Source organism: Larus michahellis, chromosome 11 (genome assembly GCF_964199755.1).
Source record: "Larus michahellis chromosome 11, bLarMic1.1, whole genome shotgun sequence".
NCBI lineage: Eukaryota > Metazoa > Chordata > Aves > Charadriiformes > Laridae > Larus > Larus michahellis.
In genome coordinates, this window is record NC_133906.1 from 1307884 (window position 1) to 1330142 (window position 22259).

The 22259-nt window shown below is 47.4% G+C and overlaps 1 protein-coding gene across 5 annotated transcripts in view; it reads right to left on the bottom strand.

Moving 5' to 3' along the window:
- UBE2D2 (ubiquitin conjugating enzyme E2 D2) overlaps nucleotides 1-20501 on the bottom strand; it is a 30986-nt gene extending 10485 nt beyond the window's left edge. For 2 of the 5 annotated variants that reach the window (XM_074604444.1, XM_074604445.1), the window contains exons 1-5: nucleotides 15320-15424; nucleotides 10175-10238; nucleotides 5458-5489; nucleotides 5289-5366; nucleotides 5095-5200 (exon numbers count right to left, since the gene is read on the bottom strand). In XM_074604444.1, coding sequence (XP_074460545.1) covers nucleotides 5095-5200; nucleotides 5289-5366; nucleotides 5458-5489; nucleotides 10175-10238; nucleotides 15320-15409 — 370 coding nt within the window. In that variant the 5' untranslated portion in view covers nucleotides 15410-15424. Of the gene's footprint in view, nucleotides 1-5094; nucleotides 5201-5288; nucleotides 5367-5457; nucleotides 5490-10174; nucleotides 10239-15319; nucleotides 15425-19217; nucleotides 19398-19840 lie in introns of those variants that run through there. The other 3 variants (XM_074604446.1, XM_074604449.1, XM_074604447.1) reach the window with 3 other exon arrangements.
- Between the last annotated feature and the right edge of the window lie 1758 nt (nucleotides 20502-22259).

A 22259-nucleotide genomic window follows, 5' to 3' on the forward strand; every position in this document is an offset into this window, starting at 1 on the left:
CCATTCCTCAAAAATAGGAAGAAAGCTGACTCCTGGAAGGAGTATTTGCCTGTACAATCAATACATTTGAGCTTCAGGCCCCAGACCCTTCCAACTTTTGAGGCATACGGTTGTGTTATCAGCACTGACAAACATTATGCTTTTGACATTACAACACAACTGAAAACACCACCACCCAACAAGTTCAAGTGTTAGCGTCCAAACAGCAGGCTTCTGTCTGTGAATGAGCAAAATGCATCCAAGAAAATTAAAGCAACTCCAGACTCTGCTCGAGTTAAATCCTATTTCTTAACCATAATCCCATTCCAAACTCTTCCAGCGATCTTACCTAGTCTCACAGGAAGTGTACCTTTAAATCTGAGCAGTTTAAACTTCTTGCTTCAAAGCAACTTGAATTCCTGCTAAGTCAGTTCAACAATTTCTGGTGACAAGAGAAGAAAAGTTAAGTTTTGCCCTGTGCATCACAGGCTGGTTGAGGTTGGAAGGGGCCTCTGGACGTCATCTTCTCCAACCCCCCTGCTCAGGCAGGGCCACCTGGACCCATGTCCAGGAGCCTTTTGAATACCTCAAAGGACAGAGACCCCACAGCCTCCCTGGGCAACGTGTGCCAGTGATCAGTCACCCTCACAGTAAAAAAAAAAAAAAAAAATATGCATTTTCTGATGTTCACCAGGGCCCTCCTGTGTTTCAGTTTGTACCTGGGGTCTCTTGTCCTCTCAACTGGGCACCACTGAGAAGAGCCTGGCTCTATCCCCTCTGCACCCTCCCTGCAGGTATTTATATACACTGGTAAGATCCCCCGGAGCCTCCTCTCCTCCAGGCTGAACAGTCCCAGCCACCCCAGCCTGTCCTCCTGAGATATACTCCAGTCCCTTCACATTCCTGAACCTTCACTGGACTCTCTCCAATACATCCACATCTTTTGTCGTGGTTTGGTCCAGACTGGCCACTGAGACGAGACTCAAACCAGGACACTCGTTCTCTGCAGCCCAGCCCTGGACACAGTGCTCCAGGTCCAGCTCCACCAGTGCCGAGCAGAGGAAGATCACCTTCCGCCCCTGGTGGTGACACCCCCATAGCGCAGCCCGCTTTGCAGCCAGGACAATGTCTGGGAAGATACACATGTGGCTACGTTAAAGCAGCGAAAGAATTGAAATGCAAGAATAAAAGTTGCCCATACAACCCTAACTCAGCACATACGTAGAGACTGACATGACAAAGTCATGTCCCTCCCACATCATTTGGTTAAGGACTACAACAGGCAAATTAAAAGCCAAGAGGACACTCCAGAAACCAGCTTCCTGATTTCGAAGACTGCCCTGTGAAGGTCACGTTCATTTTGGTTGCTGGATACTTGGGAGTTCCCACCCAGTAAGGCGATTCTCAAACGCCTGCAAGAGCGGCGCCACAGAAGAGTCACGCTGCACGCGGAAGAGTTTGAACAGCACGAGCCAAACTCTGGCGTGAACGAGACTGAAGTTACCCACTGCCATCCACCAGGCAGGGGCTTCCAACGCACTTCAGATAAGCCCCACATTTCCTTAGGTATAAAATACAGTGGGGAGAAGTGGGAGGGCACAGGGCAAGTCAACCTGACCCTTACCGAAGTATTCAGCTTGGTATTAACTCTTGCACATCCACTCACCAAATTCAAGAGAAAGGGGGATTCCCCCCCCAAAATGGCTAAAGACTTACAGGGATTCTTATTTATGCAGACTTTGAGATAACGTTTTTAATTTAAGCCTACGCATTCTGCTTAAGCTTTGGAGTTTACATTAACCACCAAGGTGTTTAATATTGTATTTTGAGATTATTTATTCTAAAATACATATTCCTTAAGGAACACTTACTTCAGAACTACTAATTCAAGCAAGTTAGCTATTACGGAATCACGGAACCACAGAATTTCAGAGTTGGAAGGGACCTCTAGAGATCATCCAGTCCCACTCCCCTGCTAAAGCAGGGCTGCCCAGAGCACGTTACTCAGGACTGCGTCCAGGCGGGTCTTGAAAGTCTCCAGAGAAGGGGACTCCACACCCTCCCTGGGCAGCCTGTTCCAGGGCTCTGTCACCCTCACCGTAAAGAAGTTTTCTCTCTTATTTGATCGGAACTTGCTATGTTCCAGCTTGTGCCCGTTACCCCTCGTCCTGTTACTGGGAACCAATGAAAAGAGTCTGGCTCCATCCTCCTTCAGTGCTGTTCTCCCAGTTCCTCAGAACCCCTTTTAACAAGTCTAGGAGGGGCAAACATTCAGAAAGATAGAACACAACACCCAGATGCCCATCACCCCTACTGTCATAGCCAAGATCACTTTATCAAATTGCTTACAGAGGGAGAGAAACTTCCTTATTTATTTAGCTGGCTGAAATAAGACTGCTCCAACACCACTCAGGGCTCTGCCACCTTACCCAGCAAAGAGGGCAGGGGCAGGCTCGCAAACCAGGTCCTCCAGTTGTCCTCTGGAGCAGCCTACCGTCCTCCGGAGCACCAGGGGCCAAGACCTGTACCGCTTCACTGAAATGACTAAGTAACACTAACATGATTTTTCACATTTTCTTTCCCCACCAAAAGTGGCACTACAGATTAAAAGGAAGTCACTGCGTGCCCCTTCACCTTTCCCCTTACAGGTGAGGGTGAAAAACATGTTCATGTACCACACATTAAGTGCAACGCAACGCCTGGCCCATGCGAGCTGCTGACAATGCTGCCATCAGACGCCTCAGGAGGAGGAAGCTGTGTATGAGAAGCTGTTTCCTACAAGAACTGTTTCTAGTCTTCCCCAATTTCTCTATCAGTAAAGAAAGTACACTTTTTTTTTTTAAAAAAAAAGCTGTGTTCTAGTTACCTGCTTACAGATTTTTTAAATTTAAACACCTTGCTCCCAATAGCATCCCCTTTTAAAGAGTGACAAAATTTAGGAAACACTCTAGGAAATCTACATTACAAATACTATAAATAACCAAAGTCTTTACTCAGTTTTAATTATCTAACCCAACAGCTTTTCCTACTAGCAACACAATTTATTCCTCGATAAGGCTATCAGAGTTACTATAGAGCTGAAACAGCCCCGAAGTCTACAAAGACACAGTTCCAAACTGACTGAAAATGAGATTTCCACCCTAAATGATGGAAGTTGCCTTTGTGGCATTTATTTATACTTGCTGAAAATGGAAATGCTTCTTTTACGTATCAGCTCTTGCCTCTTACGAAGCCGAGGTCTGCTTTCTGACGGGACATCCCTCTTATTTGAGGGCGGTATTCCGAATTTCTGTGAAACCACCCATAAAAATTTCTTTTGCTGCCTTTAATTCCTTCATGAAACGAACACCGAGGCAACTCGGACAGGATTGTTTTCTCGCTGGTTACACCTGTATGGGTTTTGTGCTATATGAAGAAGAGTTTGTGCTTTCACATGAACACTTCTGCACCGAGTGAGAAGCGATCGACAATATCAGACACCTGATTTCAGGGAGCAGATGGTAAGAGGGAGACAGGGCGATAGAAGGGCCACAGTGATCCCATGGCTTACTCTAAGCCACAAGGATGCAGTTGGAAGAGGATGAGGGGAAAACAAAAAATATTTCAAGGTAGAGAACAGAAGGAGACGAAGGCCTTAAGAGCATACCGCAACTATATTTGGGTTGCAAAATTAATGTTAAGATATATTTTGTGAGTGACTAAAGATGACAGTCATTAACAGGCTGTTCGCTGATGCCCTGTAACCTAGCCTCTTAAATCCTCGCCCCATCTTTTTCCAACTGTCCTAATTCCAGACTATCCTCCAGTATTTCAGATGTGCCATCTATCACCCCACTGCCTATCCAGTCATTTTAGACTCTCTAAAACAAATGAAAGTAAGACACCACATCAAATTACATATCCTCCAACTCTAGTATTCTAACCAATTAGACAGCAATTTAATCAAAACATAAGGGATGTCAGTACTTAGTGCTTTTAACAGTAGCTAGTACTTGACTGAAAGCTTTTGTAAGGAAAGCTGCGCCAAACCTGACAATCGTCTTCCCTTTACTGACATCATTGCCTCAGTTCTTTCAACTCCCAGTGAGGGAGGAACTTTTGGGAGTTCAGTAAAAGGGAGACAGCTATGATGTGCAAGGGAGTCATCTGTCTAAACCAAAAAGCATCTGGGAACATGACATGTAGTTGGAGAGAAGAATTACAGGCAACAGAACAGCCTCATAGAGCTGGGACACAGTGCGAAGGCTGCCGTAATTAAATAGGTGATATCTGCAGCATTTAATTACAAAGTGTGAAGCTACAAAAATGAAGTGGTCAGGACACAGTCCATGCACAGAAGAGACCAAAAATATTTTCAATTGCTATGGCTAGATCTACAAACCATAGGTCTACACTTTCAATAGCCAGAAAAACCAATAAAATTCAACCCCAAGTCTTCCTTTAAGGGCTTTAAAAATCTCCTATTTGCAATAAATAACATGAAAACTGCCCTACCCGGCAAACGATATATTCCAGTGGCGCAAAAGCTGATGCAGTTTACAGGGACTAAGATGTTTTTAGCTTAAAAAAAAATTAAGATAGTGCAAGCTAGTTAAGTTTTAAAACATGTTTAAGTAGTCCATGTCATTGAAAGTTTTGTTAAAAGTGACCAACATGGAGCTCTGATGTTCCCTTGAAAAGCAGACTTCTCTCTCTTTTTTTTTTTTTTTTAAGATGACAAAAATCAAAGCAGGTTTAGCATGTTTTAAAGGCCACTTGAAATCTTCCATTGTCATGTACTAGGTTTTATTTGGAGGGTTTGGTTTTAAGGGGTTTTTTTGGTTTTTAGTTTAAGCATTTAGACTCTGAGGCAAGGTGGCAAGACAATATACTTGGTATAGTTAAGACTTATCTGATCCCTGGGCAAATTTGAGTGGTCTCCCCATGGCCACAGGGAAATCAGACGTCCAGAGCATCCTGCGCCCATCAACTGGCCGCAAGCCAGATGTGGAGTCACAAGGATTGAAGTAGCGACCACAGAAACGGTTGACAGCAGGAACGCAGCAGTTTTTACATTCAAAATCCCAATCAGTAATTCGTTTCAGCAGAGTAAAATTAAATGAGCATTGGAGGTACCTTTTGAAATAGTTAGTGCTGGGGACCACTGTGATCGTAGAATATCAAGACAAATGCTGCCATTACTGTTAATATTTGGATGATAGATTCTTGTTGTAAATGCAACCTGCAGAAGAAGGAAAATGTCAGTGTGGGCTCACAAATGTACATCACACCACACGGTAATGAACGGATTTACAGTACAAGCCACTCACCTTAGGTGGTTTGAAGGGATAATCTGTTGGGAAGTGAATCGTCAAGAAAAATACTCCACCTTGATAGGGACTGTCATTCTGTTAATGAAAAAGAATCATTGCAGCTTGAGAAGTTATTACAAGATGACCGGTCATAAAGAGCTATGAACATCGATTCTCTCATACTTACTGGTCCCATTATTGTAGCTTGCCAATGGAACACTGAAAAAGAGAAAGATTTACTTCAGTTTGGAGAAGCTCAAGTAATGAACTACTTAATTCCAGACAAAGCAGCAAAGAAAAGTCTATTTTAAAAACAAAGCCTTCTGAAAGGCTGCAGGGAAGCAAGCCAAAAATATGAAACAGAGACAGGGCAAAGTACCCAACGCTCCCCATTCACTCGGTCCACACTTTGGGACTGCTGTGGTAGTACACACACGTCATGCCCTGCAAAAAATTCCTTTACCATCAAACAGATAGCTACAGTCAACATTTCAGACCCGACAGATTTGTGAGTTCAGCTTTGTTGTTTCCAATGAAGTCCCTGAACCAAAGCCCAGTTTCGAATGATGTCCCTCTTAGAGTAAGCTACAGCAAGGGTACAATATGAACTCATGCCATTCTTAGCTAGGATCTCTCCTACGCAGATCCTCAGTTCAACGGAGAGTAAGCCTAAGCTCTGTACATACCATAGGTAAAGAGGCAGCCTAAGCCAGTGGTATCTTGACTGAATATTTAAGCTTAGTCTCCACAAAGGCTTCAAGATTTCATTAAAGCAGCAGAAAGCAATACAAGTCTTAAGAGAACGCGAAAATGACAGTCTGCTCAATACTCAGGACCAGGACGTGCTAGTACACACTTTGGGTTAAATGGACAAAAATTAAATCTCACTCGTATGCATCTGTCCAAGAGAACATCTTAATCTGGTAATACAGATGATTCATGAAGAATGTCTTTATGCTGCAGAACATAAGGAAAATAATCAAAGCTGTTAATCTGTACGAGGCATGTCAGGAAGTTCTGGGGGTTCCCGCGTTCTCCAAAGGCTCTAACACTAGCCTGAGCAAAGAGCACCAGCTTAAATTATTTGTGAAACAGTCCCGTGGGAAGTTTCCCTCCACATGGATGTCAGCTACATCCCATCATCAGGGCTGGGGAGCTGTACGGAAGACTCCAGTTGTTGCAAGGTAAGTCTTCAAACCACAGAAGTTGAAGCCACCTGCAGCTGTGTACTTAACTTGCAACTGGTGTCTACAGCTTTCAAGACTACCTGTGCCAGAAGTCATTCTGGCCCAGAGCAGCACTACTTGTTCCAGTCTAGCATGAGCAGTTTTTAATTACACATGGCACAGGCATTACTACTGGGAATGAGCTCATACAAGGAAGGGGGAGAAAAAAAAAAAAAGCAGAGTGGGAACAGCCCTGCCAAGGCAAGGGGAGAAGAGCAGTTGGTTAGAGCAGCGGGTTTATTACAAAGGGCATTACAGCTGGTAACACCAGCCAGCATCTTGAGAAACCCTACGCTCGGTGTAGTCAGGAAATCAAGACAGTGGCTCATGAGTTCATACATAGTGTTCTCCCATTTTAAAAGGTTCGGTCAGCTTCGCAGAATTCCGCATCACCTGCAGCAGGACACTGAGAAACCTAAGACAAGAGGACAAAGGGGCAGCAGAAACCCAGCAGTGAAGATTGCGGCTAATCACATAAAAACCATCAAGAATTTCACAGGCATCAGTAGACACTGATAAGATCCACGGTGATTGCACTGGACGTGAACCTGCATATCTGCGCACGCTGAAAAGAGAGGCTGATATAACCAACTATTGTCTTAAACCAAAAAAGAAACCAGAGAAGAAAAATGCTTTCACAGTGAAACTTAACTTTTTGCAAGCTAGAAGGGTGGTTTGTTTTGTTGTGAGGGTTTCCCCTCCCCAGCTCCCACCACAGACTCAAAGGCAGTCCTTATTTAAGCTAAGCTTTAGATTCTCACAACATCCAAGACAAGTCTGATGAACTAAAAGACTGATTTGTTATGCAGAGCTTATTTCATTTGATTCTTTATTTTGAAATCAGCTGTTCAAGAAGTTATTAACGAAGTAAGGGAGTTGCTGACTTTCAGTAGCTAAGCAGAGGTACATGTTTAGAAGTGACCTGAGCCACCACACAGCACTCTGGGAGCACCTAGTGCAATCCCGTCCCAAGGATATTTCCAAAACCAAGGCCAGAGGTGGGTGGAAGAGGGCTAGAACTCCATCAACTCGAGAAAGAAAATCCTGTCCCTACAGTTAACAAGGCAGAAACAGCTCTTCATTTTCCAAAGTCTATGAACGACAGGGACAAGCAGCTTACAACTGGGCACAGCTTACCTCGGCTGGACTAGCCAGGAAACAGCACTTTGCAAGCACGGCATGTCCCGAACTCTGAGAAATGTCATTCTGACAAGGCAAGCAGGGCAGACCTAGAGCACAGGGATCTCTAAGAATGCACCTCTCTGCTGCTGCCACCGCTACCCACTGAAATACATCCAAAGTGTTGCTCTCAATAGCAAAAGTCTTTCGCTAGAGGTCTTTCAGAAAGGTGGCAGGAGGAGGAAAAACTGAATATTACTTTAAAGCTTTCCATATTTAGTAGCATGTTTCCATTTTAAGCATTCACTAACCTATGTTACCACCTCCTCCACCAGACCACCTCCATCACCTTGGACAGTCTTTGGAAACTATGAAGTAGTTTATCGTGGCACAAATCACACCTGCTAATTTAAGGAAAGAAAAGCCTCAGACTGGCTCTACATCTTAGTAATTTCTCTTCCATGAAACCGTAAGCTTCTTTGAAATGCTACTTTGAAAGCAGAAATAAGTTGTGGAATAACTAGAATCAGCTCGACACTACTGCTAAAAACCCTCAAAACCAAGCGCAGCTTTCACTTGTTTGAAAGGATTGCCAAACAGTAACATCTCCACTAATTGCAGTATTTTCATTCTTAGGTTTCAAGTGCTTTTTTCAACCTCATCCTAGATTTCTATAGGAGTGTGCAAGTTGCTCTACACTTCAGCACTTCCAAATAGTCCAGAAATGATTCAGAATGATCTTGGCAGCTAATTTTTTCCTTTTAGAAAAGACACCTAAGTGTAAACTCAGTGCAGAAATGGAGGGTTTCCCTACTTGAATATCCCCTACTCTCACAAGCTTGGACACCTCACTGAACGCACACTCGTCAGAGACCGCGTTGCACAGCAAGGTTGGTGCATGCTGTTTAATGGGCATCCCAGTCAGAGGTGCCAAGCGTTCTTATGTAGCCTTTTTCTACACAGCACAGCTGCTACAAGACAGAGCGTGAACGTATTCCCTTATCTCAGGCATTTTAAGCGTTAAATGACAACGCATTTCATACGTAACGCGAGTACCTGAATTTACTCCAAGGCGAAGTACACTAAGTTTTAAAGCCAAAGGTGAATTTGCAACTGTTCTTGTCTCACTGCAAGCATCCTACTGATCTTGCTCATCTAAGCTATGACCAAGAGTTTAACGTTGCTACAAAAAAGTAGTTCACCACAAAGCGTAATAATATGGAGACCACCAGACTGCTTGCAAGGCCTCTCACAGAAAACCACCATGAAGTCCGGGACAACAATTAAGTTGCCTTATTTACAGCTAATCAAGGCAGACTGGGGAACATTACCTAGAACTTGGATAAAGAAGCACCCCTATCAACACCATTAATCCAAGTCACACGATGTATCTTGCCCTCCTCTCTAGCAAAAAAAATACGTGTGCTAGATGACAGTGGATCTTCTTACTGTAAAACCATGTTAGACAAAATTTAAGGGCAGGTGTTTAAAGAATAACTGCTTTTTTCCTGCTTTAACACAGCTCCTTGAGCTCCGAAATGGACAGAATAATCACTCCAAATTACACAACGGGCAAACAACATTGCACAGGAAAGACGACCAGCCGATATGCAGGCCAAAAAGATCATCCTAGGGTATTCCCTATATGGAACCAGGCAGGGCCAACTAATTTGAGTTGTTTTTAAACATAACACTACTGACAGATGCTCCACCTGCACTTCTGATCTCATACCTAAGCAGCTACGTCCAAATCAAGCAACAAGTCAGCCATGACAGCAGGATTCCGTCATTCTGGTTTTGCTTATTGAGAAAGCCAAAAGTAGTATTCTAAATTGAGTGAAATCCTGCCTAAAAATAAAGAACCAAACCTGTTTTTCAGTTCTTATGCTCTGGTGTGCTCTATAATAAAACAGCACAGAACAAATTAAAGAACAACCAATTTCCAGTGTTCCTATAACTCATTTGACAACAGTAACTATTAATATTTTTTTTTAAACGTCTAACATTACTTGACAATTCTACCAACTAGTTCTCCTTCCCTTCACATTTTAACCTCTTATCCCCAAAGAATACGCGTAGCCCTCTTACAAAATGTAGCGTTAACTCACTCCTGTATAAAATGCGGTTAATCCTCACCTCACTGTACTAATATCTAGGACTAGGAGCAGATTCTTTTACTTCTACAGAACACTATGTATAGTTTAGTTAACAAAGACATTCAGAAAGCCGTATGAAGCTGCTTGCTGGTTTGGCCACAGAGCTTCCGAAGTTTACCGACTTCTGCAGACAGCACGCCCGATGAGAATGCCAGAGCAGTTCCTTTGAAAGGTGTAAGTTAAGATGTCTTCAGCACGCAGTTGCCCAATCAATACAATGGGAGTGACACAGATCTCCAGTGACACACAGGGACAGTATTAAAGGATACAGAAGGGCAGCAAAGGTAAGATTAGTATGTGGAGTAAAAGGAACACACGGGTTCTTGCTAAGGAACTAGACATCCTGTTTTAGAAGGAAAAAGAGTCAGAGACTGCAAGTGTTTGCTGGTAGTAGCATACTTACTGTCATCACCAACAGGCCCTGCTGAACACTGTGCTGGAGGATCACGTGCCAGATCATTCAACTCCTAGAAAACAGGAACAGTTTATTTCATTTAATTTCAAATCCAATTATGTTACTGCTAAAAAAGCTGCTAGAAGCACTTTAGCTAGCGTTCTTGCTCACAAACTCAACGCTCATATCAGTGAGTTTTCTGAAACCACAAGAACGGCAACACCGCAAAACTAGTAGCCAGGACCCCAGAAAGCAAAGATGCATCTTAAACCCAGGTAGCACACTTGGCACGTGCATCCCTTACCTCTCCAGGTTGCCCTATGCTACTGAGTCACAGCCACCCTCATCAAGTCATAGGGTCTATTAGGTTTGCCTTCATCGATAATAACTTAAGAAAGCCCATGCATTACCGAGGTATTATATACTCCACTATCTCTAGGTTATAGAGAGATAAGATGGCCTCAATCCAACGACTCCCAGCATCAGCCTTATTTTATCCCCTGTATTGCACCAGCTCCAGTGATCTAGTGTATCATCTCAAGCTTGCAGTAGCCTTTTTGCAGTACATAAGCCTTCAGTAAGCCGTGGTTGCTTCATCTCCAGATGCGTGCACCAGTGAATACAGGTGGTTAAAGGGAACAAAACGCAAGGCCTTCCATACCTATAGATCTGCTAGCCCTTGAATGGAAATCCTCACTGTTTAAGTCCCTGCACCAGTCAGACTTTCCTCCAAAGAAATCCTATTATGAGTCTCAATTGTTCTGGCTAAACAGGTTGAGTGACTCAGAACACTTCTGATCTACACCAACTTTCGATTTGAAACAAAATTTCAGCCCAGATCAGAAAAGAAAAAAAAAAAAAAAAAAGAGTCCACACTGTCACCAGTAACACACGCAAGCAATTTGCCCAGGAAGTGGACATTTACCAGGAAGTGCAAATAGAGTAAAACTTTGTCTGCTATTTCTGGCTCAGCCATTGACCTGCTTTGCATGACAGGCCCAAAAATACTAGCTTTTTTCTGTGCCAGCTCAGTCTAGAAAGCTAAACATAAACACCAGAAAACCATTACGAGGACAACTAAATCTAGCATTCAGGAAACACTCCTGTGCTGTCCCTGGCTGCACATTTTCACCTCACAGCCTGCAAGGGCCACCAGCAACAGTCCACAGGGAGTTTCAGATACCAGACTTATCTGAAGCTTTTGATAGACAAAACATTTAAGGACAACGATCAAGACAAGCTGATTGCAGGAATGGAAAAAGCTCGTCACTTAATGGCCTTTTGTTATTTACAGGCAGTATTTAAGCTCTTGAATAGATGACGCCTGGGAGTTCCAGCTTCTACTTCCCATGAATTGGGAGCCACCACTAACCAAACCCTCTTCTGTTACAAGAGAAGAATGCTGCCTCACACGAAACAAGAGAATCTTGGGATTTTTCCCCTCAGTGAGCAGTCCTCCAGAAGTCTGCAGTAGAGATACAAAGCTTCACACATACCCTGACTACTGTAAAGCATACACGAGTTTGGTTTCACTCTCAGCAGCTCCCAACTATTAAAAAGCCCAACTGAAAACCTCCTGCCTTGACACCAGACTGCTGAAGCTCCTCCAGTGCTCCCACCAAGCTTCTGACAGTGCTGACCCAAGCAAACTGGGCTCCCATGCTCCAGGGTTCAGCATGGACTCGGACAGCACCTGCTGAAGAGCCTACCACCTCCTGAAGGTGGAGAGCATCTCCAGATACCCCCTGGAGGAGGAAAGCCCTTCAGAGTTGTCAGTTATGCACGTAAATTAGAGTAGCCAACTTTAGCCAAGCGAGGATTCCTTCCTTACCTCCTGGTGGCAAGCACCAGCCAGCATGAGGGTCAGTAATATGCTCTCACTCCCCACCAGCACACTTCACACCACTCGCTGGACACCTCAACGCCTTAAGTCCAGAACATTAAATATATCAAGTATCATCCCAAGCAACAGAAGATTACTGCTCCACCCTAGAGAAGTGCACATACCATATAAGTTTTCAGAGAGCGACAGCCTGAAAAACGCCGAGTAACAGCCTGCACTGGGCTCTGCTTCAGCATCTGTAGGCCAAGAGCCACCCCAGGCAGTCAGTGCAGAGGAACACGCAGCCACTTACACACAGCTCCACTGGCACCCGAAGGCCACACACCTTCCTCATGGTCAAGTCTAGCCGTGGCTACAAAGAATGAAGTGAGTCTCCACGGGCACAAATTCACAAGTACAGGCATGGAAACTTAAAAACAGGAATAGACCTACTCTATCTAAAGGTGTAAAGAGTACAGTCCACTTCCAAATGCTACTGGACTCTACCCTTCTGGAAAAGGCCATTTAATACTACAGTACCCAAACCCCCAAACGTATCTATTAAGAATACGCCACACATCTAAACCTCTCTCTACCATTTCTCATCCCCTTCACTCCTGTTTTAGGCATTAATATGATGCAACAACACTGGACTCGGAAGGAGTACAGTTGGAAGAATCCATGCTTTCCACCCAAAACCACAACCTACTATGGATTATATTTAAGAACCCAGCACGTACCTTCCCGACTATAAAAGGGGAAATAGTTGTAAACAAGGCTGCACCTCAAGCACATATTTTACCGACTAGTACAACACCCATCTCCAACGCTGCCCTGACCTTCACCCTACATCCTGCTGCCCAAAAGCGCCACTTCACCAGACTGGATGAAACAACACACCTTCAGTGATACCACAGGAGATGAGCCTCACAACAGACACAGAGACAACAGTGACCTTCAGTTAGCAGCAGCCCTGTTTCTCCTCAAAATACTATTTCTTTCTCTTCAGTCTTCAGCTGCAGCTAGAAGGAATACTTTGGTTTTCTGAAGCGGTGTACAGTAGCTCACCAGAAAGAGATGGCTTACAATGAACACTCATACCACTTGTCTCAGTGATGCAGCTCTCACCTAAGGCAGCATTTCAGGTTCTGCTCTATAAATTCACAGATGGAAACATCACAGATTAAAAGGCCTGTGTAAAAAGCAACGCGTAAGCTCCTTTCGCTTGGAAAAGTTCAGCCACAACTCTCAATTCAAACCCCTGTAATAGAAAACCTCCCAGCTTTCGTAGAACAACAGGTCGGATAACAGGACACACTGAAGCAAAGCCTCTAGCTGCAGCAGACCCTCAACTGCCTCCATGCTCCGGCGAGGCTAACACATTACTGATTTCCTGGCAGGGCACAGACAATCGCTTTAACACGCCATTCTCTTCAAGTAAGACTTCCACTAGTCACTGGTCAGACCTGCCGAGCCAAGTTTAAAAACAGGAATGGTGGCTACGTATGGCTGCATTTACCCAGGCACAAGGGAGAGGAGCATCCACAGCACAGTGCCACGCTTTCCCATCTGTCCGAGAGGTTACTTTGCCTTTTGAAGACTTCTCTGCAGCTTCCAAGGTACTGCTAGCACAACGTCAGACCTAGTGAGGCCTCTGCTTCCAGAGAGAGCCAGCTGGTTTGTAACTCAGAACAAATGACTCTGGAGTTCACATAAAATTGGAACAAGTTTTTTTTATGGGATTCAGTTACAGTTCAGTATCATCCACAAACCACCCGTGACTGCACGCATCGGATCCTAAGCTGCAAGACCGCTGTATTTCCCTGTGTTCTAGGGAAGGCAATAACCAAGTCTGATCTTGACAACGCTGATTTTAACCCAAAACCTGAAGAAAGCCGTAGCTGGTTACCCTTTGAGACAGCTTCTGATCCTTAAGCACGTGCAGAAGGCTTTGCTTTAGGAAGTTAAAAGTGAAGACTCAAGCAGCCTTTAGATGAAGTTTCAGTTTGAGTTATTCAGCTCCCAGGAGGCCACCTCACACCGAACTGCCTTCGGCTAGGAAGCCAACTTAACAGCGCTTAAAGTTTCTGCCACCTCCCCTACAGCAGAATACCCCTGGGGTTGGGCCTACTGCTGCAGATCATACCATTAACTTGACCCATCTTACAGTTAAAACTATTAATTAGTTCCTCAGCAAAAATGAGGAAGTGGAAGCATGGTGCAAAGCAAAGCAAAGTTCCAGGTGTCTGGCCCAAAGGCCAAGTTGAACAGAACTACTGACATTACATCCCTGAAACAGATACTCCAAAAGCTACAAAACTCACACAAGAAATGGACATTTAGGCTCCAGAAGTAGATTTAATTGTGTTCTTATGTTCCCAAAAAAAAAAAACAAAACTCCTACTCAGGAATTCCAGGAAGGCATTTTAAGGAAGAGGAGCGTGCTTACGCCAGGCTGTGCTTCCCAAGTCACGGGCCTCCGGGCACACCGGGCAGCCAGTGCCACACATCTCCCTCAGACCCACACCACCCTCCGTCCCAGCAGCTGCTACACTGCACTGTAATGCATCTTGACCAAGGAGCTCACAAACCACACAAGAAGTTTTTAAAGCACTATCAAACACAAGCGTTTTAAGTCTTACCTTCAAGTTTAAGCCCGCACATGTTTCAAGTTATAATTAGTTTTAATTGTAAACTCCAAAGACATTTGTTAGAGAAGTTCAAATTTATTCCTCTAGACAATTCCCTCCCCAGGCTAACACGCTCATGGTAAAAACTGCTCCATCCAGAAGATAAGACTAGTTTTAAGGACTAAGTTAATGCTAATACAGCCTTTAGTAAGAATAACCAACATCAAGAAGCCAATCAAGCAAGTAAACGCCACCAGCCTTTAGCAGTCAGTTCCAGCTATTTTAATAAACCTTGGTACACAACAGAGCTCCCCAAATACACTCCAACACACCAGATGTACCCCTCCAAACAGACAAAGATTATCCAAAGTCCTTTTAGCTTGGACTCCATGTTTTTTCCTCCCTACTCCAGAATTGAACTGTAATTTACTCAGAGACCACATCATCAGCTTGATTATAAGCCTAATTTTTGCTTCAGGTTGCTGGTGTAAGCTTTTAATCTGCCTTTAGCAAGTCTATTTGCCTGAAGCCCACGAACCCTTCTGTGACAAGCAATCTAGGCCTACGTTACAAAATTGTGATTTATCTAAACAAAAAGGAACTTTCAGCCACTTAGCCACAAATTGTTAGCGGCTTTCAAGGCAGCAGTGCCAAGCAATACGGAACGAGGGCCAAAGTCAAACTGACAGCACTCTGCCTTACCTCAGCAGCAGGACCATGGCGCCAGGAGTGGCTGCCAGCCACCTGAGCAGGGCCAACGCGGACATCAGGTTGGGCGAGAGCCTGCTGCATGTTCCTTGGGCCAGACGGTTCTACCTTTGTCTGTCACTGGAGGTACTGTGTTGAGTGAGGGGTAAGAGCCCACATCCACCACGCACTTCGCTCAGCTCTGCTCTCCACTTGCCAAGCCAGACCCTGTACGAGGTGGCACCCACACCTGCACACCAAGGTCAGATCAGCAGCACCCACAGGTGCTCTCCTGGCCTACAGGACTTCTGTGATCCCACAGCATCTGCCATTCTAAGGCTACTACCCCTATTAAGAAAAGCATTTTAGTCTTCAGAAAGATTTTAATCCCTTCCCTTTCACAGAATCGGCTTTTTCAATGCTTGAAACGGCTCAGATACACTGACTTTGAGTTCTTACAAGACTCAGCAAAAGTGAGAAAGCAAGCGGTTAAGTGAGGAGCATGAGAAGAGTCAAGCTGCATGAAATACGGCAATAACCAAGGTACACGTTATAAACAAGCTCTGATGTAACTGCTACTTTTTTTTTTTCTAAAGCCTGAATAGCAAGACCAAAGCAATGTCTAACTTCCTCGTGGTGTGGAAGCCGAGTATCAAAAAGCCTAGCTAGCTAACAGAAGCTTAACCAGCATTCTCTGTACTAACAACACCCAAGATATTTAACACAGATGGGCTGCACTAGCAGCTCCATGAACGCAGCAAGAGGCCGTAACGGAAGAACCAAGTTGTTCCCACTGGCTACTGTAAAGCAGAACTGGTAGCGCAGAAATAACACAAAGTTTTCTCAGCACAGGTAGCACACGTACAACTCTGTGAACGCTAATGCCGTTCAACCAGCCAGCAAGTCTACTGCATCCCACCCGCGGGCAGAGTTCATTTTGGCAGAAGTGATACTTAAGCACCTCAGGAGGTCGAGCAGCTCCAAGCTAGAGGCGTACCCATCATCTGCTGCAGCTGAACAGGGACATCACTATGGAACACGTGGTATAGTTCCACAAAGCACTACCTGTTTTTTGGGCCTCTACGTTACCAGCAGGAATAAGCCACCATTCGTCTGCTATAAGAAAATGTTTTGCTTCAGAAGGGCTGGAGCACAGCTCCAATTTCCCCTTCCCCCTCAGTGTAGGGTCCATCAAGCAGTTAATATATGGGGGAACCCATAAAAGACAGTGAACTAACCTTTTACTTGCTCTCCTATTCAAAGAGCTCCAAACCGTGCCCTAGTTACTCAGTTATAGGTAACACATTTCCTAAGGATAAGCAACACAGATGGGCATGCGGCTTAAACCGAAGCGTTCTGGCTTAAACCCTAAAATGGAAGCCATTCATTATAGCCCTCTGGTATCACTCCCGTCCTACCCCTGGTTATCTTCACATTGCATTTCTTAGAAAAATATACCCATGTTAAAATAGATCATTGTTATATATATAAAAATAACAATGAAATTGTTATCCCCACACTTCAGGGGGAGTCTGGCTGGCATCACTGCCCAAACGTTTCTCACAAGAGTTCCAAGTTTCGGACACGTAAGCACCTAACAAGAACTAAGACCACCACTGCCTGAGAGACTGCGGTGAATAACACAAGCAGCAATCTGAGAGCAGGTCTCCAGTCCCAGCTCTTTGGGAGCATCTGCTTAAACAACAGCTGCTGCTGGTGCGTGCAGACACGTTATCCCAGCTCCGGTCTCTGGATAACCCCAAGAGTAGCCATGCCACCAGAGACATGCTGGGATGGACCACGCAGGTTCTTGCGCTACCTCATGCACCAGCCACACCACTACTTACCCAGCTGCAAAAAACTTCTTGTTCTGCCCCTCTTCCAGCCCAGAAGAGCTCAACACACAAAAGGCCATTGCAGGTAACACTGTATCAAAGGTTTACTTTATGCTTGTTTCCAAGTTCTCATCCCTACAGTATCCAAGGACACAAAAGTTCTGGAGAAAACCCCATAGCCTGCAGTCGAGCATAAAACCCAAACTGCCAAGCACAAGAGCCAGTGGCAAGACCGAGACTTGCACATTGACATATCGAGACTTGATAATATCCTTTAGAACTGCCTAAGCAGCAGCTTTCCTTTTTCATTGCTTCTTTGTACTCAAGTCTATTGGGATTATTCCTACTTGATCCACATTCTGCAGGCTTTTGTTCTTGCCACAAGGTACAACAGCAAAGGTTGGAAACTTGCTGTTCCCCTCCTTATCCTGACAGGGATGGTCGCTACATGCAAGATACCGCTGCTTTTCCCAGAGACCAGAACAAAAACAAGACGATGATATGAACACTCTCCATGGGGTTTAAAATAGCTGGTGTAAACAACCAGTGGTTATCACTTAAGTAGTTAAGCAAGACAACCACAGTAACTCAAGACTGCTCCTTTCTAGTCTGTAGCTTAACTCTCATCTAACTTAAAGCACCTGGACTGCTGGAACAAGCAGTTTTATTTCCCTTCGCATACTTTGTTTGCTGAAGTGTTGCCTACAGCCCTATCATCCCCCTTCTCCTCAACAGCCCTCACACTTACTCGACTGAAATACTTGGTACTTTGCAGAGCTCAATATACACCACTGCTTCGGCAACGCTCTCACTACTTCCCAAGGCTTTAAGAGACTCTCGTAACCATACACAGTCCCCATTATCCCTCAGGACTCTTTATCTTTGAAAAGCAGCATGAAGAATCGGCCCATGTTAACAAAGACTCGACACATTCAGCTTCTCTCCTGTTAAAAACCACAGACTAGAAACAGAAGTGCTCCGAGAAGAGTGTTGAATCCTGAACCTCAGCACGCACTAAACTACAATGAAGCAGTTTTTCCTGCTTCCCGAGTTACCCGATAGAAGATACACCCTCCCTACAAAGGGCCTGTACCATCTGTGTGTGCCCCCCACCCCCAGCAGTCACATTTACCCTGCTCAGCATTCACTGCCGCATCTCCTCGGCCTGTTCCGACAGCAGGCCCAGGATCCGCTCCCGAGGAGGGAGGGCTCTTTCAGAACACCTGCGAGCCCACAAACGCGCTGGGGAACCATCTCCACGGCGCATTGAGTATCGCCAAAGTGACGGAATGTTGCAGAAAAACGATACCCAGCTGGAGCACAACTTCCTTATGTAACCCGCTACCATACCCTTCTCTAGAAATTTCAATACACTAAAATTATACTCAAAATCCTTCTCTTTCAAGCTCTACTTATTCCACAAGCATACATAAACCTTCAAGCTCTCTTCCAATTTTCTTCTCCACCTTAGCTTTAATTTGATCAGTACGACACACGAAGCTTCACAAAAACTTCAAGATAACCTACAATCAAAGCAAAGATGTTAACACATAACCCAAATCTGACGCTACATACAAAACAGAGCTAGCAAGCTGATCTTAAATATTAGGTAGCATGTTCACATCTGGTTCTAGACAAAAATTAGATTTACACAGTAACAGAGACCACAATCCCCATAGGAGGGCTGGCTTCTACACCTGAAACCTTACATGGAGATTCCAAACTGACAGCTACACGTTTTGCAGGGAAGAGGATATAAATTCCCTGTCTGACTCACCGAGGTAATAAAAGTGTACTTCAACAATCCTCTCTTTTTTTTCCCCCCGTAAAAGATACTATGATGATCAAGCAAAGTACGGTTCTAAGACTAGAGGGGGCTCAGCAGCAGTGTTTTTCCAGAAGGCCGGGACACCAAGCGCAGTGCACCCCCTGCTCCGGGAGAAGAAGGCACCTCGCACGCCTCCCCCTACAACCCTACTCGATAACTCAGGTGGCGGAGCACCGCTGGCTCCATTAAAACAATAAATCGCGCTATTTTGACTAGTTGAACGTGACGAGTTTACTACGCTCAGCCCTACCGGGACCGGGGCTCCTTGGGGAACAGGAAGCAGCTCCCGGAGGAGCCACGCCACAACTTCCAGGCGGGCAGCGCTCTGCTCCTCCGGGCTCCTTCTCCGGGGACTGCCGGCCCCGGCTCCAGCCCGGGGCTCCTCGCTGCCCCCAGGCCCGGCGCCGTTCCCCGCAACACCCCCAGGCCCTGCCCTGCCCCACCGCCGGCGCCCCCTCGCGGCCCGGCCTCCGGGGGTGGGGGGGGGGGGTTGGGGTGGGCCACGTTGCTCCGGAGGAGCCGCCTAGGCCTGTCCCCGCCCCGGGGACAGGCCACGAACCCCAAGGCCCACGGCGAGGGGGGCCCTTCCCCGAGTGAAGGAACAAAGCGCCAGGCCAGGCCTGGGGGGACCCGCTGCCGGCACGGCGGGGCCCACCGTCCCCGCACCTCGGGCGGGCAAGGCCGCCCGTACCGCCCTCCCCCTCCCTCCTCAGCCGGGACCCGGCACCGGGGGCTCCGGCGCGGCCTTGCCTACCGCCAGGCCCGGGGCGGCGGCGGCCTGGCGGGGTTATGTAAGGCGAGGGCCCGGCGGGCGCGGCGGGGCCGCCCCGGTAGCGGCGGCGGCGTCAGGGCCCGGCCCGGCCCTACCCTTACCTTGTGGATTCTCTTCAGCGCCATTGTGTGCGCGAGGCGGCGAGGAGGGGCGGGCGGGGAGGGGGCAGCCCGCGGGGACTATTTTCCGAGGGGGAGGGGTAGAAAGGGGGGGGGGAGGGGGGAGGAGCGCGGAGGTGGCGGGGGGGAGGGAAAGGGGGGAGGGGAAGGAGAGAGAGCAGGGGGGGAAGGGAAGGGAAGAGGAGACCCCCCCCAGCAGGCGGCAGCGGGAGGGAGGGGGCCGGCGGGCGGCCGGGCGCGCTGCGGGGCTGGCGGCGGGGCTGGACCTGGCTGCCGCTGCCGCAGCTCCTACCGCATCCCTCCGCCGCCTCTTTATGTGCTGGCGCCTCCTCGCCGGCCTTCCGCGTATCACTCCGCCGCAGCGCCCTCACACACACCACCACCACCCCCCCCCCACCTCCTCCTCCGCCGCCGCCGCACGGCGGTGGGTCGGCGGGGCCCGCGGCAGGGCTGGGAGCGAAGGGGGAGGCCCGGGCGGGAGAGAGGAGTAGAGGCGGGGGAGCGGCGGGGACTATTTGTCCTGCGGCCGCCGTGCAGAACTCTCCAGAAGGGGGAGGGGGAGAGAGCGCGCGGAAGGATCCGGCGGCTGCGTGAGGTGCGGTGTGACGGAGGCGGCTGCGCGTGACGGCGGTTTCTCGCGAGAAGTCCGGGCGGGAAGAAGTCCCGGCCGCGCCGCCGCCGTGGGGCCGCTGAGGAACGGGGGCGCCGGGGCCCGGCCTGGGCCTGGGGTAGTGCAGGGGGCCCGGGCGGCACTCCGCGCCCCGGTAGCCGCCGACACCTCCCCTGCCGCCCTCCCTGCACCAGGAGGCGGTGTCCGGCCTCAGGCTGGGGACCGCAGAGAGCCCGAGGCCCCTTCCTGGAGGAGGGCTGGGGCCTGTGAGGCAGAGGCCGGCCGTGTGCCCTCATCCGGGGCAGGAAGGGCCCCTCGGAGAGATGTGAAGTGGCGCTAAGAGCCCTGCTAGCGACACCTTGTAGCTGGCGGGGGTGCTGTGTGGCTCGGCATCCCTTCCTCATGGGTAGTGGCAGAGGACTGGCACATGGCGATGGGTTTTTAGGCTGGGGAGGACACGTGGATCGCAGCACACCGAGTAGATCACAGCATGGCCGCACAATAAAGGCTTGAAGCATTGAACAGACTTACGTAGCAAAGTGTTACAAATAACCAGGCTTACCAAGCGTACCAAAAGTGTAGCATTGAGTGAAAAACAAGATGAGCGACCAAGTGCAGGACTCAGGACCCTCCAAGTGTGGAAGAAAAATTAATTTCCATCCCACATCTCCTTGGAGAACACAGATATAGTCAAAAATAACAATTGTTCTCAGATGACCGAGCAGCTTGTATCAGAGAAAGGTCATCAGACCCTCTCACTTGATGACTACCGATGGGCTGAAGGGTTCTGCGCCGCTTCGGTGAACTTCAGAGCCCCAGAACCACAACCTGTTTGTGTGTCTGCACGATCAAAGCGCAAATGGGCACTCACCGCCAACAGCCAGATGGGAAACAAAAGAGCAGCTTCCCTTCAGGCCTGAACCATCAGAAAAGGAGCGAGCAAGGCTGGGAGCAGGACACGGCTTGGGACGAGGACTTTATGCACACGTTCAAACGAGGTACCTCTGCAGGGGAGTTCAGCCTAGCAACCAAACTGCCCGCACGTACACAAACCCGTGGGACAACTTGTAATAGTGAGACATCTTAAAATCTGCATCAAATTGGAGCCTTTTCTGTTGGTCCTGCTTCTCTTCCCGCTGCTGGCTTTGGATCATGAATGGGGACTGGACACTTGCCCCTCTGTCTTAGGCCTGTGGTGGCCAGTGCCCTGTGCACCCTTCCAAGTTGGCAACCCTGCCACCAAGTCGAGTAAGGAAAATGCCGAGAAAAATTTTAATCAGGGTTGGAAGTCGTAAGACTTTCCAAGAAAGCATCAGGTTTTGTTCCTTTACAGGCACTTGTAGGAAAGCCTGGTGTCCTAGGGATTTCCCTCTTGTGCAGTGAACATTTTTAGTGAATTATACTACAATTTTCTGTTATTGCCTGTCGTCTCACCTAATACTGCAGCAGGGTTGTTTTCCACTGTTCTTGTCAATCCCACACCTCCCGTGCATCTCTTGGCTGAGAGGATGAAAGGCTTGAACAGGAGACTTTAGAGGTAAGTAAAATAACTCAACTCCAAGCAGCAAGAAGCAGCTCTGAGCTTGGAGCTCAGCTCCAAAACTTCTCCCGGGGTCAGACTGTTCCTTGCTAAACCGCCCTTCTGCCAGACGGTCACTGTAGCCAGCAGAGCTACCCAAATTAAGGATTAATTTGCTTGCTGCATTTGAACGGGACAGGGTTTGGAAACCCAATGCTACTTCAGATGTCGTGCTGGTGAGGACGAGCTCACGCCCGCCTGCCCCTTCCTCC